This window comes from Chaetodon auriga, chromosome 3, assembly GCF_051107435.1.
Source record: "Chaetodon auriga isolate fChaAug3 chromosome 3, fChaAug3.hap1, whole genome shotgun sequence".
In the NCBI taxonomy this organism is placed as follows: domain Eukaryota; kingdom Metazoa; phylum Chordata; class Actinopteri; order Chaetodontiformes; family Chaetodontidae; genus Chaetodon; species Chaetodon auriga.
This window is the reverse complement of record NC_135076.1, coordinates 28107939-28134774: the sequence shown is the minus strand read 5'-3', so window position 1 is coordinate 28134774 and position 26836 is coordinate 28107939. Positions and strand designations below refer to the sequence as shown.

The 26836-nt window shown below is 44.2% G+C and overlaps 1 protein-coding gene across 1 annotated transcript in view; it reads left to right on the top strand.

Annotated features, from left to right (window-relative positions):
- Positions 1-4614: 4614 nt before the first annotated feature.
- Positions 4615-26836, top strand: part of tgfbr3 (transforming growth factor, beta receptor III) — a 64869-nt gene continuing 42647 nt past the window's right edge. Inside the window, exons 1-3 of the mRNA XM_076727035.1 lie at positions 4615-4807; positions 8864-9038; positions 26227-26414. Of these exons, the coding sequence (XP_076583150.1) occupies positions 8978-9038; positions 26227-26414 (249 nt within the window). The 5' untranslated portion in view covers positions 4615-4807; positions 8864-8977. The remainder of the gene's footprint in view (positions 4808-8863; positions 9039-26226; positions 26415-26836) is intronic.

Genomic DNA, 26836 nt, shown 5'->3' with positions numbered 1-26836 from the left:
CTTCAAACCAAGTGAGGGAACAAGCTAAGTTTGCACTTACAACTGCTCAGTGGTCGAATGGAGCCAAGTGAATTTACTCAAGTGAAGTACTTCACAAGTACACCAACAACAAGTACACGATGAACTCAGAATGAGCAGATATTTACAGAGGTCAATGAAGCTGATGAGGAAAAACATTAAATCTATTGACTGTGCTGTTTTCAGTAGAGTATGCCTCAAAAAGGATGATCAGATGTCTTATTTATGACTTGAACAGCATTAAAAAGCCCCACAGTAAATAAAGTTTAGAATGAGCTCCACTTTCAACAGCTACAACTTTAAAATGCTGCTTTCATGTTTACACATCAGCAATAATTAACCGAATAATATGTCATATAAAACTGACCTGGACCACTTCCTGCATTGTGAGGATTTACTTTTGATACTGTAAAGTACACTTCACTGATAATACTTCTGTACTATGGCTGTATGGAGTATTTTTGGATTGGGGTATTGCTGCTTTTACTTACAGTAAGTAAAGAATCAAACGTCCACCGCTGCTGCTACTATTAATATGTGCATTGTAGTTGTCGTTCAGCAAAGATTCCCTGATAAGAAACATACGGAGCAGACCATAAATCATCCATAAGAGGGCAACAGAAGCCCCATATCTGTGTTTACCAAATGATCACGTTCCATTGCATGTAGGTCATGTGGGATACATGTCTCACTGCTGTTTTATTCCTTTTATTTAAGTGTGAACTGCTGCATTATAAACTACACCCAACATACATGAAGGTGCTTGAAAGCTTAAATCTGTGAACACATTGCACCCACTTTGTTCAGCAGAGCAGGCGACATGCTGACAGACACAAGTCTGATTGTTAAGAACTCATTTTTGAAAACCGAGTGTTTCTATGGAAAACTGAAATAGACAGCGGCAGCATGCACAGGGATCAGTTATTAACTGGCTTTTCTGTTTAAGTTTATCCTTAATGTGCCCCATATGCTGCTGGTAAAAGATTGGGAGCCCGTTCAAATAAGTAAAGATGTTTGGAGCGGTGCAGTAGCATGTGGTTTGGTTTTTAAATGAATTAAAAAAGGAGAGTCCACATTTGAATGGAATTCAGATGTGTTTCTGCTTTGGTTTAGGCCATAAAACCCACTATTACAAAACACGCTGTACAACAATGAAAATCAGCTCATCTTTCCTGCTACTGATAGGTATTTTAAATCAAAGTGAGACCATGTGAGGAGCTGTCCTGGTCCATTCAGAGGACAAAGAGCCAGCTGGAGTGCAGTTTTAACGCTGGATTCGCCTGTTTTGTGGCGGTCGTGTGATTGAGGGAAGTATGAGACAGCAGATCCTGCTTCAGTGTGGCCATCTGAAAACGCCCTGCGGCTCAGCAGCCCCTGCCCAAATCAAATATTTAGAGTGTCCCAAAGACGCTGCTGGAGCAGAGACAAACACAAGGGGATTCTCACTGATGAGAGGATGTTCTGTTCATTAAAAGATTCACAGTCATATGACAAGAAATACACAGTCCAACAAAGCAGGTTGGTACATATAACACACATTAAAAATCCTGCTTCTTTTAAATTCACTCATTCATTCTTTATATCTGTCTGAGAATCAGTTAACATCTGCAGCCTCCCTTTATTAACAGCTTTACACAGTTAATGTGCACGGTGCAGAAATGCTGCCAGTCACCTGGTTAACCTCATTAAGAGATATCGGTTTTATTTTTGAATCCAGATTCAAGCATAAGAGCATCCAGAAGAAGAAGAAGAAGAAGAAGAAGAAGAAGAAGAAGAAGAAGAAGAAGAAGAAGAAGAAGAATGGCTTTCATATCTGAGATTCTTCTCTAAACTTCCATGAAAACATTTTATTCTGCTTTGATTTTTATTCTCTTCTCCATTGTGGCTTCGGTGCAGTTTCAATGCGTTTCTCATCCTCGTGTAAAATCCTTTGAGTTGGCCTTTGAAAGGTGAAATGTAAATAACAGAAACTGAGAATCACTAAATGTGTTTCTTTATGCAGATGGCCATCCTTCCTTTTTCATTCTGGTTTGTATCAAGAGTTCAGTTAAATTGAAGTTTTCATACTATATATTAACCTTTATGTCCATAACATGAACAACAAATAGTCACATCATCGTATCTAAGTGTGATTTTCTTACTTTCCATCACGCAATCATTATGAGAGATTAATAGTTTAATGCATCATTGCTGACAAGTTGATTGATACATTTGTTGATTATGGTACAACAACAATAAAAAGATGCTTAACATGTAAAAAAAAACATTCACTCACTGCTTGAAACTGTCTAGAAATGCAGTATCTTAATTGCCTGAAATAAACTCCAACCAAACAGTGAGATCATTTGTATTTCCCTGCTGTAATACTTGGTGGCATTTGTGCTGAGTGCAGCTTGATATCTGTGACAGAGCATTGTTGGACCTGACAGCCAGAGCAATCAACTAGGTCAACACAGACTCAAGGCCTCGCGTTACATTAATAGAACGTGAAGATGCTTCAGATCGCTGGTGTCTTTGATGCACGGTTACGCTCTCTATTCCCCGTCCTCTCAGCTGTATTCACAACCCTAACACAGTGTAAATAAACAAAGTGGAACACTTTAAGGGAGAAATGCATATGTATGAGATGTAAAATCATTTGATCCCTTTGAGCGTTTCCTTGTCAGCCCTCAAAAGCAGCATGTGAGTGTTTTTGTGTGTGCGTGTGTGTTTTCCACAACAAAAGTTTCCTTCCCTCTTGTCACAGGTGCCATCTCATTAGTGGGAAATCAGCGAGCTGACATTTACTGTATGTTGCATCGAGTCACGCAGCAGCTCCTCTTAGCTGGAGTCTGGTATCACAGCAGAGCTCTGCGGTGTTTGTTCAGGAGGCTACGGCAGATTTCACACACACAACTCGTTCTGCATACAGTTCAGAGCCTGTGATGGAGGTTCAGGGCCGGTGGACGAGGATGTGCCGTGAGAGCCGAAAAACATTCTCCACATCCTTTTATCACGAGCTGCCCAAACTTTATATACACGCAACTGATGTTTACTGTGATTCATGAACCTCATCACAACTGTCCTGGTGCTGATGTGATCACAATCTCAACTCCTCTTTGCCTCAATATCAAATGCAATAATGCACAAAAACATGTACAGGCTCAGTGCTCTTATTGTGAAGGTTTAAATGAATTTACTGCAAGTTGTTTTTTATTGCAAGCGTCTGCCAAATAAATGTAATACAACCCAGGCAAGTGCTTTCCTTTCTCCACAGCCAAACATTACCTAAACATTAAAATAACCAAATGACCTAATCCAGAACAATACCATATGGAGACATGGCTTTCAAATTGGCTGGTTGGATTATATTTACTGGCCATTTGAGCATTTTAAACTACTGCATGGAGAAATTCATAATACCTGACGAATGCAGCTCCAAAGCCTTAAAAGTTTCTCTGCCTCATGAAAACTAAATATTTCATTCAAATTGTACACGCTCACATACCCTCAGCTCAGTTAGACACTAGAAACTGTTTGTAATCCATCTTTCTGTTTTAGTCCCTGAGATGGTTTCATTTGACCACGAAATGCTGGAACAAGTTCTCCCATTACCGCTTAAAAGAATAACTAGGTCATGAAAACTCCATTATTCCACAAACCTGGGGATGAGCTGGGGGTCATGATGTGATTTATATGAAATCATTCGGTAGGCAATATTATGGATATTTCATTGTAATGTGGTGTGTGCAATAAATGCTCAGAGATGAAAAGTTTTCCTCTGTCGTCTTCATGGAATTTGTGTTTGTGCATTTGTTGAGATCAGTTTTCTGTTATTAAGAACAAATTCTGTCAATAAATAACTTCCTGGTACAACGTATTTGGTGAAGTTGGTGAAGGTGTCAGTTACTCCGAGTGGTGGAAAAAGTGTTCAGATCAATTGGCTGATGTAAGTACAACAAATAATACCACAATGTAAAAACTACAAGTATAAGGTCTGTATTCCAAATCTTATTGATGTGACTACATTATACACGTATGGTTGCTTTAATCCACTTGAGGAAACACTCAAGTCAGGAAAAAGCACCATGTATTTGTACTTAAATGCAGTATTAAGTGCCATTTGTTACCCAACAATAAGAGGATGTTTAAAGTGTCTCTGCTGCAGGAGATGCTGCAGCGCTCAGCTGAGGCACATCTGTGTGCGGTGATCGGTGAGTAGAACAAGACTCCTGCTTAGCCAGACATTCCCATAATCTGGCATCAAGAACCCTCATCCAGATACAGATCGCTCCACGGCCCCCATGTGATAACAGTGACCTATGGCCGCCTTCTATGATAACTGGTTGGAAGCTTTGTATGGAGTTGCACGTCTGTGAGCTCTGTAAATGAGTGTGAAAACGTTTCAGCACAGTCAGGCAGTCTCAGCTAAATGTTTATGAGAAGTAAGAAGTGACTGAGGGACCTCCGGTCGCTCTTGCAGGGACCCCTGAAGAGGCCGTGCGCCCCGCTTTGGAAAGCTCTGCAGCAGCCCATGTCGCGCACGGCTCAACCTCCTCCCTGAAACCCCTCCCCCAGATGAAGCCTCAGTAAAAGGGAGACAGACAAGACGAAACTGTCCCAAACTCGGAGCGAACGGGCTGTTTATCCTCACTTTGTCATCGTGTCCGTCACCTTCGTCCGCAGCTGTTCTCCCAAAAACACGGGAATGTGGTGAATGTCCAGCCGGGAGAAGAGCCGCTGTGATATCCGCATCCACCGGAGCGACTTCAACCAAGTTTGCCTGGACATTTTCTGGAGACTCTGCATGGTGAGTGCGCTCCGGGGTTTGGGAAGTCACCTCTTGTTTCTCTCAGAGTTCCTACTGTCACTGCGCAGCGCGTCTGCGAACACTCACGAAAACGTTTTCCAGCTTTCTTAACCTCCGTGAATCCAGCCGAACATCTGAGTCTTCACTCCGTTGACATGCAGCTCTCCTGCTTCCTCTCCTGCAAGCTTCAGGCTAACACTTACTCATGTTGAGATTCACTCTTCTGCTGCTTTGCTCGTTTCATGAGAAACGAACGCAGGTAAACAGCGCGCGTGGCCAGCGCTGGCAGAGGTGTTGCCTTTAGGTAGAGCGCAGGCCGGCGTGCTCAGCTGCTGGCGTCCAGGCGCTCCCCCGGGATGAAACGTGACTTCATGGAGCCGCGAGTCCAGCACTTCAGTCAATATGTTAGTCAACAGGAGCGGGTTTGTTTGAGCCGCAGTGGAAGCAGTTCAGCGGGAGCTGCTGGGTTTTTACCCGCGCTGGTGTCAGTCAGGGCTGCGGTGACAGAGGATCAGGCTGGTGATTGTTTGGACTCTGGAGAAACAGCTGAGTGCAGATCAATTTGATCAAGAAGCACTTCTTAACAACAGTCTGATGTGTTGCACTGAGGGACTGACAGGAAGCTCAGATGATTTCTGCACGTTTGTGGAGTTGTTATCAAGTCTGAGTGACCAGTCCAGGCACGTGAAGAGGAAACACTGCAGTCAATATGAGCTGCAAGATGTGCTAGTTCTTCCTTGACTAATTGGTCTGTTCTTGATTAACTGATGAGTTGTTCAGTCTGTCAGTAAAGATGATGTCTTCAGGTTGCTTAATTTCTCCAATCAACAGTCTTAAATCTAAAGGTATTCACTTTACAATGATGCATAACAGAGAAAAGCAGCAAATTTTCACATTCGAGAAGCTGGAAGAAGCAAACTTTGGGCATATTGCTAAAAAAAATGATAGAAAAGATTGAATGATCTCACTTTTCTGTCAGTTGATTAGTCAGTTGACTAATTATTTTAGCTCTAACTCAAGAAACTGGGCAACAACACAAATACTTAAGAAGTGACGTACATGATGTATTTCGACTGCAAATTGGATTTATTATTTGTTTCCCAGCAGATCATAAATACATGTGTGAAAGATCCTTCTGCCTGGTGACTCAGTCAGCTAACATGCACAGACATGAGGGTCTAAACTCAGTCCAGGGTGTTTGGAGCCTCATGGTTTTGGTGTTCTGTGTGTGGACAGGGTCTCTAGCTTTGTGACAAATAAGGCTGTGAGTCAGACTGAAAATCAGTCATTCAGAGCTCTGGTTTTGTGATGGGAGGAGGGTAAGGTTTGGTGGTTTGTCCGTCCTGAGCCGGCACACATTCACACTGAAAGAGGAGAGGAGCTCGTTTAAGATCGTTCATCAGGTCATATGATCACTTGAACCTCCAGATGACTTAAGAAGCAAACTGGAGTCAGATTAGTAAGACTAAACATCTTAGTCATGTGCCAGCAGATGCAGAAGGTAACACAGACACCGCCTCAGCCTTCACTTCTGGCTTTGTGATTACGGGAACATAGAGAATGCCCTGTGGACGTAACAGCACTTAACTGCAGTGTATGCATACGTGATGACACAGATATAAGCCAGGCCTTTAACATTGAAGTGACCACAAGTATGTAGCTTGGTTTCAGTAATGTGCAGTGCGTTCAGTCTGGGGTCTGCACGATCTGATGGCCTTTCCAGATCTTCCTTGGGTGAAATAGTTGCTCGGCTTAGACGGTCAGGGTTGAAGAGAAGTCACATGAGGTGATTTGAGTTGTTGCTGCAACAAAAGCAGCGCCGTGGCACGGAGCTTCTGGTGTCAAACCTGACCTACCTAACCCTAAACACGTTAGAGACGGGGAAGCTTTGCTGCCCTAAATTTGACTGTAACAGGAAGCCAAAATTAGGATAAAATCCTTTTCTGTGATCTCGCAATACAACGAGAACTTCTTTCACATCAGCTCTTTAAATCTTCAGCCTGTTATTAACCAGCAGTCAGATGCTTTCTTGCTTTCTTTCAGTCTTGAATGTTGCTTTCCTTCGGTTTGGTCTCTGCCTCACAGAAGCCTTCGCAGCACAGTTAACCTTCGTTTAGTCAGCGAGGACATGAAGGTCGAGGAGGAGCATAAATCAAACAGAGGGCACTGGCTCTCCTTGGCGAGCTGAAAGTGTAATATTTGTCATGATCTTCCAAAATGACTCTCCAGCCCCTGCAGCTGCCACACAGTCAAAGGCCCTTTGTCCTGTGCGAGCTGCTTGCACAGCAGAGCGATGCACCTTGGTACTTTGTGCATCACCTCCTCTACACCCTCTATGGTTCACCGCGAGCCAGATAGGCACACATCTGTTTCTTCCACGTGGTGCTGAACTGGTCGCCTTTAAACTGTGAACGAGTGCAATTCCTGTCACAGCGCCGTCTCTGCAGATACAGTTACAGCTTTGTTGTCGTAAAGAAACCGCTCTGAGGAGTAGTTTGCATACCTTGTCTGTGGACCACATCTTTCGAAAATAAATGTTTTGGTTGTGGCTGCAAAACATGTCCAGTAACTATCTCGAATTAGTCAAAGCCAAACATGCACAGTTTCAAACGATTCTCCAGATTCTGTTGTATTATTTTGTTTATGATGGGCCCTTAATTTAAAGAATATGTCAATGCTGGCCAGAATGCATGTGTTCCTATCTGATTCCTAAACTGAAATCCTCTTCTTCTGCAGTCTGATCCTCACAGCTCACAGCTTTGACATCTTTCTATCTGATGCCAACTGTCAGTATTGGTGTTGAACTAAACAAATCCAGTGTTGGTTGGACTATGATGCTTGTTTTTCTCAAATTTCAACCAAGTTAAACAGAAATATATGGATGGATAAATATGGAAAAACAGGTCATGCAAAACACATGATTTTGAGCATGACGGCATTTGATTCCAAATAGCTGCAGATGAACTAATGGGATTGTAAGCGGATTTGGCTCAAGTGTAATACAGATGATAAATTTTCTTTTAAAAGTCCTCCTGCAACTCTTGGACTCAATTTTCTACATTTCATCGGTTCACGAGAATGATGTTACTGTTAAATGTCAACTAAAATGTGAAGACTTTTTGTGCAAGGACATAAAAACAGTAATGGTGATGCAGCTTTTATGCACATTTTGGTGGTGAACCTCGCTCCATCCTCCACTGAGCCTTTCCACGATGCCCCTTTCAAACCCAGTCATGATCCTCTCACCTGTTACCAATGAGCCTGTTTACCTGTGGAATGTTCTAAACAGGTGTTTTTGGAGCGTTCCACAACTTTCCCAGTCTGTGAAACAGTTGATTTCAGTTTCAGATTTTCAGTCGATTTTATGCATATTAGTATTAGCAAGTCATCACTTTCTGTTTTTATGTTTTACGCAGCGTCCGACTTTTTTGGAATCAGGGTTTAACGTAGACAATTCAAAACAACAGGAAATATATCTACTGATTTCTTAAATGATCTTTTAATTTCAATGCAGTGTTGCTTGATTTTTCAGAAGTCTGAATGATTTTATTTTCACTTGATTAAAAGAAACTCTATTATAATTGGACATCCTTCGTGTACGCAGATCACGGTGGTCAGTGTTTGAGGTTAAATTACTGAAGTTAAAGCTTCGGCCGAGCTCACGCTGATTAGCATGGTGGTACTAAGCTGCTTACTCAAGACCCCACTGGAGCATCTACTGCTTTCTGACGCTCTCAGTAAAAGTGTGTTAATAACCTGTGGCATGTTACAAAGTGTTTCACACCCAGCGAGCCAGTCAGCCGGCGCACACTACGCTCACACTCTGACTGGCCATGTGCACCCGAAGGTGTGTGCATCACGGTGCTCTGAAGCATGCAGGACCCCCAATTAACCCTCCTGGATTAATCCCCCTGCTCTCCAAACGGCTGCCTCTCTTGTCTCATCTCATCACTCGCACAGCGCATATTAAGCAGAGCTCAGCTCCCTGCTGTTTGTCCTTGCCCAGCGCGGCCTGTGTCCACTGGTTGACTTTCTCTGCTTTTGTCCACTTTGCAGCTGGAGCTTGAAGCGGACTCGACTGCTTCGTAGAGAGGGACGCCATTGTGAAAAGCGGGAGAAAGGCCTGTTTGCTCATCTTCGTCATACTGGAAGCTGCAGGATAATTACAAAATGGCGAGAAGATCCCCCATTCCCTTGTTACTTCTTGCAATGTGCTGCCTGACATCTGCAGGTAAGTTTCTCTCGCTGCTCAGCTGCATGTTAGCACATACAGTTACACACACACACACACACACACACACACACACACACACACACACACACAAGACTGCTGTTCGTTTACATCCATGCTGATAATTAAATTGGTAGGAGTCAAAGTCAAACCTGTGCAGCTCTGGCATTGGGAATAAATGATATTGACTGTGCATCATGCCTTGCAGTGCTGTTCTGTCAGACAACCACAACTTTGCCCATGCACTGGGATTTTCCACTACTTCTCCCAGCATGCCTTTCTAGACAGTGCTTGTCAGAATTGTGCACACGGGGGATTTACATTTAAGAAAGTGCTGACAAGTTCAATCTCAGACTACAAACATTCAGCAGGCCGACATGTATCTGTCAGATTGATTGGAATGAGACTCAGATTCTGCCAAATACGCAGTAATTTACAGCCGTTAAACTGACAAACCAGAGAGAGAGAGAGAGAGAGAGAGAGAGAGAGAGAGACTAAGCAAGTAAACTGCTGCAAAGGTGAATACAGGAAATGTATGTGTGTTATCAGTGTGTCATATCAACCCATCTCGTATGAACCGTTTGCTACTAATGAAACAAATGCTGTTCCTCTCACTTTGAGGAATTACTTACGACCTTTTGTACTCCAGTAAGTTCTTGGAAATATGAAGCGTTTCCCAGAGTTCTGAAACTTGTATCTTTGACTTCCTACCACCTACTTTACTTTGTCACAGTCACCTTCATCTCCTGCAGATTGCTCTCCGTCATTCGGCACATTGCTGAGATTGTTTCTGGCTCACTTTGTCCTCACTGTGCTGAAGAACCGATGCATGAAATGATCCAATCATATAATATTCCTCATAAAAGTGGTGCCAGTTCTGTTACTCTTTTGTTGATTTATACCATTAAATGCACACTGTATAATAATGTCATGACGTTGTGAAGTAGCACAGCATCATGGGAGTTACTCTTGTCATTAAACAAACACTGTGGCCATGAGATTGAAAATCTAAGTTGCAATGCTTGTAACACCTGGTATAGGACTGTGAGGCTCCTGGAAGCATCCGACGCTCACAGGAAGTCGAGGCCAAGAGTCTGCAGCCTCACCAGTGGCTGTGTGGTTGTCCTGAGGCACAGTGGTGTGATGCAGACACACTTGACTTTCCCACAGGGCAGCGTGTCGTGCAAAGTGAGGTGCTTCACTCAGCTGCAGAAAACTGAAATGTAATGTGGAGACAGCTCCAGAAAAATCTCCTCAACCAGAAAATAGAACATTAAATATTTGGAAAAGCAGTTAAGAAAGTTAAAATGCCTCTAAAGTTGCAGTTTGATTGTGTGCTAATTGCAAAAATCTGTACCACAGAGTATAGAACATGTATTGAATGCAGTTGTATGGATTAAGACACGAATCTGAGGCTTAAACCAAAGTGTTGGTCAAATTGAACGTTTGACGTGATGACCGTCATGGAAAGCCTGATGATCACAAAAGTTATTACAATTCATCTTTTGGTGGATCTGAGCAACTGCAGCATTTTTTATGGCCATATCATAAATGTGTTGATATTTCAGTCTCTGCCAAAGTGCTGATGGACAGATGGTCAGACGGTCAGACGGACAGACGGACAGACATGGACTCCTGCTGCTATCGTGGCTAAAACAAAACACGTCACAGATTATTGCTTTAATGTAACTGCCTCATGTTAATTAAATGTTTGCCATCGTAGTAGAAGTGAAGATTTCAGGCAAATTCAGGGAATCATTCAATGATGATGAAGGAAGATTAGCCAATCAGGTTTCAACAGCCCTGGTGGGAAAGTGTGATCATCCAAATGTTGAAAACATGTACTTATTCCAGGTTTAATTTGATTTGTTGTTCCTTGCTGCACAGCTAAATGCTGATGATGGGTTTCTAGTGAGAAGTCGGGTTGTGGTCATATCTGCTCCGGCGGGAGTCGGGGGAGTCTCAAGTTGTTGTGGACTTGGCCACTAGATGTAATTAGAGGAACTGTCGCTGCTCTTTTGTCCACATTGGCTTCAACATTCAGCGGCGGTTTTCGTCGCTTGGTAACTTGACCAAAATACTCAATTCACCGCCCCGAGGCCGACACTCAGCAGTTTGATGAAAAATCTGCCGAGTTGGCAATAATCTGACAGAGAATGCAGTCAACATTCCTCCCTTCTGTATTTCAGATTGTGAGATGTCCTGTTTACAGAGATTGGTTTCACAACATGCAGCGTTGGACCTGAACGCTCTCCAGCTTTAATCTGCAGCATCCCGTGTTGTTTTTCCGCGGTAACACAGGAATGATTTCCCAGCAGGAGGCGTGCTCCATGGCTGGCCCTCTAAAAAAATGTGGTTTGTGTTTTTCATGCCTTCAGTCTAATTGCCACCATAGGTTATTATTTTGTGTGGAGGCTTGAGCCACGCTGCAGAGAGCTGACTTGGACTCAAACAATAGCAGCGTGGTCAGTGTGAGCTGCTGGTAGAGCAAACATCATTTCTCCCACAATGCCAGGATCTCCAACACAATGAAGTCACGTATGAAGTTTTCCTCTGAATTCTTCCTCGTGCAGCACGATGCATTGTTGCACCGTGTCACAAGGGACAGATATTTACAGTCAGACAGCCGAATGCCCTTTTCCTCCAAAGTGCGCTGGCAGCGAGTGCGCTCGGTGATTTACAGACAAACTTCAGATGCTCTCCACTTCACCAATCGTTTGATTTTCGAGCAGGTCCAATAAACACATTTTTAAGATTAAAAGACATTCCTCCAGCTGCATTTGGCCAAATGAACTTATTTTTTTCACCGTCAGTGTGAAGCCAATCGTCTTTCTTCATCATTTGTAAACACTTCAGCGTATCTTCCACCTCTCTCTCTCTTCTTCTGTCTATTTCTATCATCACTCCTATCAGCATCTGTGTAAACAGTCACATCTGCCCTCTAAACTTGTCAGGAGAGCTCTTACGTAATGTTTAGATTAGTCTGCACTGAGTCTTCTCTCAGCGTAATGCAATCCAGGATCTGGGCCTCCAATAACTCTTAAAAGTCAGACTGAGAGCACCTTGACGTCCGTATTTCAACTCCCTGCTCTGCTGCTTCACCCCTTTGCTGTTAATAACTTTTTCTTTCCGTATCCTTACTACCGTTTTGTGGTTGCCTGTCCTCAGCTTGCCAAAATGGTCATTTTGTGAAGGATATATCGTGGACGTTTGGGCTGAGTTCGTGAAATAGAGCCTTGTAGGAGAAGTGCCAGATATTAATTTGAGGCACTTGCCAGAAACGGCTCTGGCAGGATGCTGGTTGTACTGGAGGCACGACGCCGGGCTGGTGGCTCGCTGAAGAACACACGAGCATCACTGATCGGCGAAGCTTTCTCCTCCTGTCATTCCTGTTGTACTCGTGGGCCGGCTTGATGAGTGATGGAGCTATTAATGCAAATCTGTCTTCAGCTGTTCATCGTGGAACCACAGAGTCACTTACAACAGGACTGTTAAGGACAACAATAAGCGGAAAAAGAATTGTGCTCATATCCACGGTCCATACGTAGTTTCACTCTGTCTGCATATCTGCGTTCTCTTGGCAGACGAGAGCCGCTGCGATGCCAGAAGTGATTGTAATGTTTTTCCCCCACAGTTGAGCAAAAGGTTCGTCTTTATAGCCACAGTGCTTTCTGAGGGCCAGCGAGAGGGGGACTGCCAAAACGTATTGTGCAACCGCTGTAATCTGAGAGGTGGGGTAGCCAGGGGGCGGAGAGAGGCAGGCGCAGGCGTGGGTCGTCTGGTCCAAATCGACACACTCCACACACGTACAGCGTGCCAAACCGACAAAGCCCCTTCCAGCACGCCAAACCAGATGTTGCCCTGTGATTCATGCGAGGAGCCGGAGCAGCGCAGCACAGAGGCGGTGCGCTGCTAGGCAGAGCGGTCGGGATGTTTACACAGCAACGGGAGTCCCGTGTGTGTCTAATTACAGGGCTGCTCTCCCCCACGGTGAGGCCTTTATCTCACCACGCTGTCAAGGAGGAGGCAGCCATCCTGGCCCTGTCTCTTTATATCTTGTCCTTAATGGATAAAGGTCACCATGCTATTACCCAGTTTAATGAACAGCAGTGTGTAAATTAGATTGTGGGATATTTATTTTGATTTGCTCTGCTCTGCTGTGACTCACACACACACACACACACACACACACGCACACGCACACACACTCCAGAAAGCAGACCAGCAGCAGGCGGCTCGTCACAGATAGACTCATATCTTCGTCCAGCTCCATCATATCTTGTCGGCCTCCCGTAAAGAGGAGCACTTGCGTAAATCTGCAGGAGTAAACGGAGTCCCGCCCCCTTCCCTCTCGCTCTCTCTCTCCACAGTTCCAGTAAGCAGGCGTGTAAATAATTTTGGTCAAAGCCAGTAATGGGAGACAGCTGGGGTGATCGTGCGTTTTCCATTGTGTTTCACAGAAAAAAAAAAAAGCCACTGAGGCCGGGGAGAGTAAGAGTAAGAGAGAGTGACTTCATTGAAGAAAGGGAGAGTAATTGTAAAAGAATGGAGTCCCTCTCTTCAGAAGCTGTCATGCCGTCGTGGTCGAGATGTACTTTTTGTTTTTTTTCCATAAGCAGTCCGAGTCTGTGACGTCTTCAGTTGCCAAATCACTTTAAGTGTGTGAGTCTTTATCAGAGAAAACAGTCCTAATATGGGATTCTAGCTGAAGGCTTCCAGGTGTTGTCTTTCATCAGACCGGCCCCTCCTGGGGCCTCACCTTCCCGACTCTGTTTCCACCGGATGAGTCCTGCTGAAAGACCATGTCCCAATTTTGGAAGAGTCCTTTGGAAAACAGGAGCGTCTGTCCAAAAAATGACAGACGGCCCTTTACTTTGCCCTAAATAACAGCCGTTTGGGTTAGATCACAAACACATTCACTTGGAAAAGCTCTTTTTCCAATTGTTTTTCAGCAGTTGATTTCAGAGGGACAGTAGTTGTGTTCCAGGTTGTTTCAGGAATAGGATGACCGTGAGCTGCAGTGCTGGTACACCTTTTTAAAAAGTACTTCGATAGGGTGTTATGGCAGCTGGACTGTCAATATTTGAAGCGTCTGAACAGCAAAAAACAATCAAAAAACTGTGTTAATGTAGTAGCTTATGTTTGTGTTGAAAGTTTGCAGCATTCACTCAACATCATTTATTTTATCTGCTATCTGTGTGTGTTGTTTTTCATGGAAAATCTGTTCGTAGCTTATTTATTGTCCGGTGACTCTTCTAACAAAGCGATTAGTCATCACCCTGTCTGTTTGTTAACTGTCCAGTGAAGAGGCCCCGCCAGCGCCCTTTGTACGTGTTAATACACGAGGCAGCACGGCATCTGACAGGTCATTCTTCATCTTTTGCCCTTCCTCTCCGGGCGATGAAGAACGCCGGAGGAATGTCGCTCCCTCCAGCGGGTGTGAAAGCGCTGTCGGCCTTGGCCCGTCTCACCTCTGGGGCTCCTTCACGCTGGCACAAAGGCCCAGCTTTGTTTCTCTCTTTGCTTTCTGTTGATGGCAGCCTGCTGCTTCCCAAAGGCCCCTGTTATCACATCTGAGTGATGAGGGTTTTTGGAGAGTATCTCAGGATGAAAGAGGTCTTTTTCGGGCTGCTAATTGATCAGTGTCAAAAATAAAAAAACACATCTGTGCAGTCAGTGTGCTTGGTTTTATTGATTTAAGTCCTTCCCTCATGCTCAGACCTATCTGTTGATTCTTCCTGGGTGTGTGTTTCTCAGCTTGGATATAAGATTGGAGCAGATATCTGAATCTGGCTCTTCTTGATACCCAGAAATAATATAATTATCGTCCATATCATCCAGTTGAGACATGCTGTGGATGAAACGTCGACCTAATAAACTTTCAAATGCGCGTGCTTTGTGATTTACGGTATCGTGTGAGCTCCACAGCATGTTTTCAAACCTCTTTACATTCTGTGGGCTTTTGGATTTTCCGGACTTAAGGATAATAACTCAACATGGAGCTTTCAGCTGACCTTTTCCTGCAGCCTCTCTGACAGACTCAACTCACTGCTGGTGGATGAATTAAATGTTGTACTTTGAGGGTTCCTGACGAAGATGATCCAGCACAAATGAAACGAGGCTGATATCGAGTAGGACAAGACACGTAACCCTGGGGCACACCCCCCTGCACCCCCCCACTGGGTTTGAATCTTTGTGAATGTAGATGAAGCGGCTGCTCCTGAACCCCCACAATGCTGCTGAGGACACGGCTTTTGCAGGCATCTATGATGGATGAGGAAGATGCCGTCGGAGCTGCAGGACAGACATTTTTTCTCCATTGTCGCGTTTAACCAGAAAAGGCACTTCTGCAGTGTGCAGGGCGAGCCGATGACTGATGCAGCCTACTTATAGTATCTCAACAAAGTCGTGTCTGGTGGAAGCCTTACCCACATAACCGCTGTATAATCACTCCACTGCACTGTTGGTGCTACTGGAGCAGCATTTACCCTCTTTATGTCATTTCTAACCGAGCCTTCACTTGTTTTGGTCTGTTCAGGAAGTGACAGTAATTCATCAAGTTTATGCGCCATCACAAAGAATTATGAGGAAATGTGTTTTACGTTCTTAGCTGCAACCCTGATTCCAAAATAGTTGGGACGCTGTGCAAAACATAAATAAAGCAGAATGCGATGACTTGCTAATCCTTTTTGACATAAACTCAGCTGAAAACAAAGACAATATATTCAACGTTTGTCCTCATCAGCTTCACTGACTTTTGTTGTTAAGTTCTTTTAAACATACCTGCTAAACATCAGTATGTTAGCATTGTGATTGTGAGTGTGTTAGCGAGCTGATGTTAGCATTTAGCTCATAGCATTGTTTTGCCTAAACACAGACTTGTAGGGCTGACTGGAGACCTGCAGACACTTAATCCTACCAGTTCTGGAAAAGGCGCGACTGAAAGGCAGCATGGAAGCATTAATCATGGCTGCACAAGAATAGAGGCAGGGGTCTACCACACCAGACAGGACCCCAGGGACAGGCTGGAGAAGGTGAGACAGTGCAGCACATCGTACACTATAAGACACCCCCTAAGATGGTGGAGAATGACTGAGCCAAGATCCTGTGGGACCTCCAGATCCAGACTGACAAGATGTTGGTGGCGAACCAAGCAGACATCGCGTTGATTGACAAACAACAGAAGACAGAAGTGATAGACGTAGCGATCCTGAGTGGTACCAGTGGTAATCGGAGCACTGGGGGCAGTGACCCACAAACTGGGAGGGAGGCTTCAGCAGATTCCAGGAACAACATCTGAGGTCTCTGTCCAGAAGAGCGCAGTCCAAGGAACAGCTAAGATACTGCACAGAACCCTCAAACTCCCAGGCCATGAGCAAAAAGACACACCAACCCCCCTCGAGGGGTAAGAGGGGGATTTTTGAAAAATATGTAAATATCTGCTTATTGTGAATCTGATGCAGCAACACGTTTTAAAGTCTGGGAAAGATGTGGAACGCCCCAAAAACACCTGTTTGGAACATTCCACAGGTAAACAGGCTGATTGGTAACAGGTGAGAGCATCATGATTGGGTATGAAAGGGGCATCCTGGAAAGGCTCAGTCGTTCATAGAGGATGGAGCGAGGTTCACCACTTTGTGAACACATGACTGGATGAAGGAGATGAACACATGGACACTTCAGGAAACTGTTGTCAGTAAACACAGTTTGTTCGTAAACTCTGTTTTTATTTACGTTTTACACAGCGTCCAGACTGTTTTGGAATCGAGGTTGACTACAGTTCATAGAGGAATATTGTACTTTTTGCTCCACTACATTTTTCTTAATGGCTATAATTAACAGCCACTTTGCAAATAGAACGTGATTGCTTTCGGTTTCAGAGTTGTAGTCGACATCTGTAGCGTTACGTTTATGCTCTTAACAGCACTCGGTCAGTGTACTGATCCAGGACCAGTTTGTGGTTCTCAGCGAGTCTTAAACATGCTACGTTTTAGATACACTAACAGCCAGATCTTGTTTCGTGACTGTGCTGACAACTTTTTTGTCCTTTGATATTATAGGTCCAGACAGCACATGTCAGCACCCATCAGTGAAGACATACCGCGGTAGCACAGCCAGTAAAGTCTTTAGTCATATGCACACATGCTCGGTCTCTCCCAGCTGTCTCACTTTACACAGTGGCTCCTGTGTTCCTCTGGGAATTAGCCTTGTCATCCATCTCCTCAAAGCCCTCTGATTTATGTCTGCATTTAGAGGTAGAGAGAAATCGACCCACTTCCATCTCCTCTGTTTGCCCGTGGCTTCATGCGCTGCTTGTAATTGGTTGAGTATTTTTTTCAGCTAGTGGTGATGGTTTACCAACAGGTGCCCACGTCATCTGTCAGGGCTGATGAATAATAACCAGGCTCAATGTCAGTAACAGAAAAGTGATTTACTTATCTTTCATAACACATAATATATGAGCGACAGTCTGCTGTTTTAGATCAGTGCCTGACTAATAAACCGGATGCCCTTACATCTAAACACTGCAGCAGTGAAATGACAGTGTCTTCTTACTGTTCAGCTACCAGATGAGATCAGCTCTGTGTTTACAAAGCAGGGCCTGTTTTCCCTGGGTTTTGCCTGTCAGGCAGCATCAGATGGAATCTGAGAGGAAGACTGCAGACACGACTCAGAGCTGAAAAAAGTACTTCAGACTCCTCAGCAGGCTTTTACGGGTAAAGACAAGACAACATCTTAATCTGCTTCTTCATTTCAGGAACAGTTCAGAAAACTGCCAGTAAACACAGTTTGTTGGTAAATGACCGAATTATGTCTTTATTTTGTTTTACACAGCGTCCAGACTGTTTTTCAGGTTGTCGGGTTGCATCCATATAAATGCAGGAAAGAGCGTTTCCTTATTCTTTCATTGTGCCCCCTCTCAAACCTTTGCCCTTAAAAATGAGAGAGATGAGTTTTTACTGTCGCTGCTCTCCTTTGTATTCACTGCCTTCACTGTTCCTGAAGTTTCCACATGGATGTAATTTATTGTCTGAACACCTGTTAACGTACTTAAGGACTGAAGAAGGCTTTGCCTGCATACCCATACTTGCATTTTGCTCCACGTCACCCACAGAGATAAAAGATAATCCACTGAAACTTCCGTCTTTTAGCTGCTTTTTCAATTATATGCCAGCTGACAAGATTGTGGTCGATGAATCGACCAAAAAAGCGTGTTTGGGTGATATTAAGTTGCAGGCTGGATTGTGGGATATCTGACTTCAGACTTCACACTTTGATGGAGGAGTTTACGACTTCCCTAATGGAGTTCAGGCTCCCCCTTGCCCTCCTCCCTTCATCCCATTCCAGCTTCCTCCTCTTATGCCTCCAATGTTTCAGTGCACAGATAAATCCTTTTCATAGGCAGGCCAGTGAAGTGAACTTACACCACCCTTATGAAAGGCTTTACTCACTTCCTGTAGTAGTGACTGCAGGTTCAGGGGTGAGTGGGCTGCGCTAATGTCAACACTGCAGAGCTAGTGATTCTTCAGTCCAAAGCCCCTTAGGAAAACAAAGGCAGGCAGAATATTACATTCCCTAAACTGGTTTGCGTGGTTCCTGGTCCATGGGAATCGTGCCCTGCAGTCAAAAGAAAGAAGACCGGAGGATTCTTTTAATCCTGTGGTTCGTATGGGAACTGGGATATCTGGGGTAGAGAGGAGACAAGTATTGAAACAAAGAGGCCTCGTTCCTCTACTTTGTATTTATTGTAATTAAATTGGCCTTATTGTATTCATTATTGACGTCCTCTGCTCACATCGGCAGCTGTGACCTTGTTTCACGAAGCATGTGCGAGGAAATCTTCTCTGCTTTGACTTTCTTATGCATCTATAGAAGTTAGCACAGTTAGCCTGCTGGCTGAAGGATTCTGGGAACTGGACATGTGAGGATGTGTACACACACACACACACACACACACACACACACACACACACACACACAGGGGGAAGGTTCTGTTTGTTTATCTTCGGAAATGGCTTTGTGGGAATATCAGATTTGTCCCTAACTGGCACACGGACTGACATCACTTCCTGTACCCAAAATCTTGGCTCGGTGCCGCAGTGTGGAAGGCAACAAAGTGAGTTCTCTGGAACCAGAAGCATTTATCTGTAGTACGACAGGAGAAGGCTCCATAGGTCAGTGCACCTATGGAGGGTCCTGCTTTTGTACGCTTTTATTTTGAAATTCAAAGATAATCACTTGAAGTATGTTTAAACTTGGACCAAAACTTTGAAACTGACACAGAAACCAGATGGAAACCAAAAATAATCAACAGCTATTTGGATAATTTAAGTAGTTTTTCTAAGCAAACATGTTAATATTTAAAGTTCAGTTTTTAATAATGAGGATTTGATGCCTCTCTTTGCCCCGTGTCATATTGAACTGAATACTTTTGGCTTTAAGAAAATGTGATCAGTATTTTTCTGTATTATGACATTTTAAAGCTCGGGTGAAACAGTTCTAACCTTCATGTTGTCGATGCTGTTCGTATCTGATCCTGATAACAGTACTTTGGTTCTTCAGCTCTTCCTTGAAATGATTTCTGCTCCATCCATTATGTTGCAGGAGGAATCACAGACACCGCATGACTAATATGAAATATGTGATAATATGACTTCAGCCTACACGGGAGTGAAGTATTTGCTTCATAATGTTAGTGCTCATGTGGATATATTTCATCAAAGTACAAACACAGAGTACTTTGGAGCATTACAAATTAATCACAGCGTTATTTCTCTCTGGCTCCAAGCCGGCCAAACTCCTGCTCACATTCTCCAGAATTCCTGTAATTCCTGTCTCATCCAATTTCACTGATGCTTCTGCAATTGCTCTTAAGTATGTGGCTGGTTTTGCTGCTTCAAAATAACTGGTTCACACATCTTTTTCAGGAAGTGCAGGACAAGCAGCGGTCTGCGTAGTGTCAGCGGTTTGAGAAACTTGTCGTCTGGTGAAAGGTGTGAAAATGAAAGCAGGACTTTGAATCACCTTCACTTTATCGCACGTTATAATAGTCTGAAATACAACATATGTGAAAGAGACTTTCATCAAAAAAAGAGGTCATAGTCCAAAAGCAGCTGCCAAAGGCCGTGAAAAATGTCCAGTGACATCGCTGCCGGGACCTCACACTGTTTGAGTACATCAGAAATGAGTATTTATACAGTCTCTCCTCCTGTAATTTGGATTTACTGAGGTCACTTCCTGTCTTTCCTCAAACACTGTCACAGCCTAAATGCATTGTAGACAATGTAAAATAATAATAATAAAGAGCAGAATTAATATCTTTTTACAGAAAATAAATTCCTGTTGCATGTGGTCTTGTCATGCCATCTCCAGTGTTGCTGTTAGAATCAGTCTGTATATTTAGTACTAATACCCCCAAAAAGGTATAACTGAAGAAATATACATTTATCTGAGGGTGGTTAGGAGAAAAAGAGGTGGCTCAAGGTGCACGTCCATCACCACTGTTTGTCTTTCATGTTCAGGTCTTTCACTCATCGTGCAGAACGAGTCAGACTGTGGGGAGGCCTGGTCAACTGTGCAGGGACGCCAGTCAAGAGCCTCTGTTTACTCACAATAGGAGCAGATTTAATTTAATTTGAAGTTACGGGAATTAGAGTTTCTGATCTTACAGTTCAGCTGCTTGCAGTCCTCAGTCTTTTTTTTTTGAAACGTCGATCTGGACAGAGGAGATGGAGTCAGACAGGAAGTCAAATACTGGAACGGTGTAGAGAAGCTGTTAAATTTTCAAAATAAAACACCCTGTGAAGAAACCAGTTAGCGACCATGAGCAAGTCGTCATAATCAGACAGGTAAAACGCTGCCTCTGAAAGGCGCCCGGTGGGGTTTGCAGCCCTGTGGAGGATGGAAGAACAACACATCCCAGATTGGACGTCACAGAGACGCCCGGTGGAATTTCAGGGGTTATGCTTTGGTGATTTCAACTCCTTTTACTGCTTTGAGTGTTTTCATCGCCTTCACTTCAACTCATTCTCCAGTGCCCGACCTAAAGTGAAGCTTTCAGTATTTCAGATACCCACACCAGGCTGCGATGTGATGCCTGTACGAGCGTTGGCCAGCATCTGTTCAGCGCAGGAAGCCTGATCAGATGTGGTGTTGTTACAGGGTTTCTGTTACATTGTGGCTGCTGCGCCGTCATTACCAATTTTAATACCAATATTTTTAGCCTCAGTACAAAGCTGAAGCGATCTGGGCAAACTCGAGCTCGAGTGATGTGACTTCCTGTGCCTGTGCCCACCCACAGTCAAGAGGCACATTTATGATATGTGTGTAATTTTTTCCAGTGGGTAAACTCCCATCTCGCTTTCTGCACTAAAACCACAAAACTGTGGACTGTTGCATGTGGTTTTTACACCTGTGACGTTTGTCACAGTTGCCAGTTTTGATGGCTGCCACTTTGAAAGCCTCATTTGTAACAGAGCAGAAGTGTCTGCTGACTCCAGTGAGGACAGTCCTCCTTTGTCTTAACAAGAACAAATGTAATGTTTTTATGGCCATTTCTTGATCTGTCCTGAACTAATCTGCAGGGTTCTGGACAGAGGCTGATGACAAGCATGTTTTCAGGGATCCTGTCGGCTAATAAAATCTGATGAATTTCAGATCCTTTGTTTGTTTGCTGCAGGTGTCACAAACAGCCTTTTTCCCCGAACAGTGAGATCTGCCAATGCACGGCGGTGTATGCGTGTGAAGCACAGAGCATGGCAGGCTGCAGGAGGGTTGGTGGGTGGTACCCGCTGCGGCTCAGATTGTTTTGAATTGTTTTGTTTTTCTTTCAGATTTCAGATCTTTCCCCTGTTAAAACAGTGGCACAAATCCCAGCATGCAAAGCTGAAAGAGCAGATCTGAATCAGTGAAAGGAGTGTGTTGAATCTCCACAAGGCATTTTTCCAGAATCTAAACATGTGAAGGAAAACAGACATTTACAGACATTCAGACCGGACTTTCAGCTTATTTTATACTTAAGTAAAGTAGTTAAAATTTTACACTTAAATCCCAGTTTTAGCTGAATTGTGGGTGGGGGGTGGGACTGGTGCATTGATGAGACGTTGAGATGTTGAGCCTGATCTGAATCTGACTGTGTTGTCAATACCTTTGGCCCTAAAGCCTCATGTGTTGCTTATTTAGCCTGACACAGAGTCCTATGAGCAGTAGGCCCCCCCCCCCCCATCAATGTTAACGAGTGATAATGTTCAGTATAATGAAGGTAAAATACAGGATCATCCATCTTTATGCAATATACAGTATCAGCCCAAAAGTGCACTGCAATTAGCCTGCAGATCTTTTGGTAATAGACAATTTTCATGTAATTTGCTGAGGTTTGGAGTTTGCAGCTTACCACAGTACAGTTGTACACTAAGATTACTGCAGAAATTTGGTGCTGAGGTTCGAGGGCTGTAGATGGACACAGCAGATTTTTTGCATATTTAATTGTAGGATATAGTTGGGCTTCTATTCTCTGCCATTCATCTTCTATACAGTTCATCTCTCCGCAGGCATTTAATACGTTTTACAGATTACTGTTGCAGCTGGAGTATCAGATTTCCCATCTGATTTTGCCGTATCTGTTAGTTAAGGCGGTATTTGTGGTACGGTTTGCAGAGACTCTGGTGGGCCCAGGCTCGACTTGTTTTCCGGGCAGATTGAACAACGGCTTCTCTCATTCGTCTGCTGTGGGCGTTTGGCCCGGCTAGCTAAAAGGCAGTAGTGGTAGTAGCAGATGGACAGGACGTACTCTGCACTCCATCGATGGCCGAGGAGACAGAAGGCAGACAGACAAGGTGACAGAAGACACAAAGCTGCCGCAGGACAGGCTTCTTCTTCCCTCAAGAACATTTTTTCTGTCCATGGAGGCTGTGGGATGATGGAGGTAGCATATGTGATGAGAGTAGAGCTCTCATCACATATGCTACACCTTCATGAGTGACGAGGCCCTTTGTCTGCTGTCCTGTGTCAGTTCAAAGGTTTAGAGGTCATTTTATCTCACAGTGAAGCTACTGGAAGTCCGTACGGCTCCTGATCGATTGATTTGCAGTCAGTGACTTGTGTCAAGCGTGTCGTGTGACACTGCTCACAGTGATGAACCCACGGGCTATTCTCATACACACCTGTACTTCCCCTCGGCTCTGCTGAGCTTTTTCAGCCGATGGTTTTGGTTTAACTTCCCACAGATCGACTTTTTTGGCCTTGTGTACTTAGAGGACGCAGCAGGCAGCCGTTTTCGACGCTCTGTGTGCTACCTGCACTGCAGCAGCTGGCAACACGTTTCAATCAGGAGTTGGTGGAGAACAAACCAGAGATAAAAGCTCTGCTGGACGTATAAGAGACTGTTGCTGGTGTTAAAGGTGGTAATATCTCAGGGTTGTGTTTCAGCTGAAACATCACTTAATGCATTTTTAAAAAGAAAATGTTAAATATGTTGTGGCACAGAGGAATCACCGCAGCATCTTAAGAATCAGGATTAGGTTCTTTTCTCTCTCGTCAGGAACTATTTTCTGTGCTGAACTGACATTTTGCTCTGAGTAATTTTAATCTGCAGTTCATGGAGTGTTCAAAATAAGACGGGTTCATCCTCTGAAGGAAGATTTTCATGTTTTAGTGAGTTCAGGTGGAAATTCTGGTGACACTAGAGGAGCAGGAATCATCCAGAACATTAGGGTTCATCTTCTGGTGACTGTGAAGGTTTGAATGCTCTACTTTTCCATCCATGTGGTACCATTTTCCCCCTCATGCCTCCCCCAAACAATTAAAAAAAATCAAATCATCGGCCAGCATGTGTTGTAATCTTTTGGCAGTCTCCCAGAAAGAACTCCGTTTTTCTTTGTTTGTCTGGCAGTTGTTTGTTATTCTCCATGTGTGAGGGGAAAGGGTGAGTTGGAGTGCCCTCAGACGTGTTTGTGGGAGGGAGGCTTGATGACATGGTTGGAGAGAATAGGCTTCGGTCCTTTGGGAGGAAGAAGGGGGGGTGAGGCGGGGGTTGAAATACTGATGCACCACAGGTTTTTGCCATTAACCCCCGTCCTTTTATCACCACAGCAAGACCTTGCCATTTTTTAATATACGAGTGCTCCCGCTAAGAGTCTAAAGATCGTCTCTCTGGGATCGGAGTGAATTCACAAATAAGAGACGGCACAAAGTCCAGGTTGAGACATCTGTCAAGGGCTTGGGTTTGTCTCAAGAGACAAATATGGTAACAATAAAGCCTCTGTTTTTCTCACAACAGGGAGAGGGGAGCTGTGCCATACGTGGTCTCTGGCTTTAAGATGAACTAACATAAGCTTATTGAGCAGCACAGAAACAGAAAACAATAGCTGTGTGTTCTGAGTAAAAAAAAAGGTTTTCCCCCTCGCTGCACCCCTCTGCTCAGGCACTGTGTTCCCGGAGTCACTCAGGGAGAATTTAACATTGTTATCTAACTGTCTTTCACTTTGACTGTAATGATTTCCAAATGTTCATCTGATTGCTGCTGGCAACCTCTGCGTGTTTAGCGTGATGTGTTTGAAATGTGAGCGGGCCTCGGCTGGCACACGGCTGAGGGGTAAAACACGAGGCCTGACCTTGAGAGAAAGTCTGGCCTCAGGCGTCCTCTTCGGATACACCGCTCTCTAATGGAAAAGAGCTGTTTGGTCCCTCGCTCCAGCATCAGCGCTGTGTTTTTGTGCCACTCTGACTTCATGTGTGATGGCCGTGCCCTTGTGAACGTGCAGGTTGCGCCCCGACTGTATTTAAGTGGGTCAAACCTGTAGCAGGCTCGCACAGGAAGATCTCAGGCTATGGCAAAGCTTGTTAACCACCTGAAACCTTGCGGCTGGTGAAAAGGAAGTTCCAAATCATGCAACAGCAAGCGTACGATCCTCTAAACAAGTGAATCTGTGTTTAAGACAAGTCGTCCAGACGCTCACAGGCCACTGAAGGTTTCACTGCAGCTGACTGTGCAGTGACAGCAGACAGACAGACAGAGGACAGCTTCTACCAGAGAGACAATAAGCGTCCGTCCATGTCCCTTTTCACCACGAATGCACCAAAATTAAAATCTCATGGATGATCCAACTGATTTTTTTTGTGTTTATCTTCAAAGTCGCAGAAGCACAGCAGAGAAAAGGCTCCACCTCACTGGACTTCAGCCAAAATGACATCATTGGAACAATAATAATATATTTGCAGCTGCTATGTCGAGTCATCACTTCCTTATTTTTTATTTTCAGAATTGTATTAATTTTATTCTATTTTATTAAAAGGACTTTTTATTTCTAAAGTCTGTCAGTCAAAAAAGAAACTCTGAAAGTGTAAGAACATGAAATATGGCTTCGTGGAGAGATAAGGGGGAAAACCCTCTGACATGTGACCTTTTTAGAGCCCTTTGCTCAGTCGACACGCCTGTTTCAGCAGGTTTGATTGTTCAGTGAGTCGCCCTGTGCAGCATGGCACACTATGAGAGTCGAACACTGTGATCTGCATCGCTGCTGGAGACCATGCTGACGGGTTTTCACCTCAGATCGGACCAGCAGAAGGCCGCAGATAATGGATAGTTACAGGCTTTGGTGCACTTCAGTGTAACGTCTGGTTCTCCTCTGAAGTGATTAGCGAAGGTCAAATTCAGCCTTTCAAGGAAAATAAAAACGGCTGAAATTACCTGAAGGGATTTGTTCTTGAATGCTGTGTGTTTACTTTATGTCTCACATGTTACTCAGCCTGAGCGACGCCACATTGTACAGAGGAAAGCCTGCATTTACTGAACTATTGTACAGTTTGCTGATACACCTCCATAAACACATATTAAATATATAAAATCTTCTACTTCTACTATGAGATTTTCACAGTATGTGAAGAGTCTCAGAAAATATGAAGATTTCACTGCGTACGGTGTTACACAGTTGTTCTTATTATTAGCAGTTACAGTGACTCTGTGCTGGGATGAAAACAAATTATGATGTCCTGACAGACGTGAGATTTGATATACGCTTGAAATATATTTTTATACACTTCAATAACGAAGATAAGCTAATATACATGCTAATGTAACAGTCAATTTTCATGCCAGCTTACCGCTGCTGCTCATACCTAAACCAGTCAGCATTTGAACCCCTGCACATACTGAAGCGTTGGACTCACAGGTTTCTTCTCTTCGCTGCAGGGCCGTTGTTTCGCAGCCCTTGCGAGCTGCTGCCGGTGGGGATGGGACACCCGGTGCAGGCCGCGTTGAAGAGCTTCACCGCCCTGTCAGGCTGTGCAAGCAGGGGCACCACCAGCCTCCCTCAGGAAGTCCACATCATCAACCTGAGAGCACATGCTCCGGAGGGACCAGACAGCGCCCCGACACAAGTGAGTCAGCCTGACTGAAACATGCTAAACTTGAGTTATATCCTCTCCCACCATAATTAACGGCTCAATAAAAACTGTCGAGATTAGACTTTGGACCAAAATAGCGTCAGTAATTCAGTAAACCCACAGAGAGGTCCCCATTGTTTTTAACATGAGCAGCATCGTCCAGTGAGAGATGTCGTCTCGTCTTCTGCTGGTTTTATTGTTCACTCCATGTTTCTATGTTTGCACTGTTTTTACCAGTGACTGATCATAGCTGCCAGTCTTTAACGCTTTAGTTTAAAGAAGCTTCTCAGCCAAAAGAAGGGAAGACAGCCTTCACCTCAGGGTTTGCTGGTGAATTCAGTTTGGTGAGCTAATGGCTAACACACTTTCAAGCCGGGAACTGATATTTGTTGTTTCTGTTTTCTCTGAAATGCACC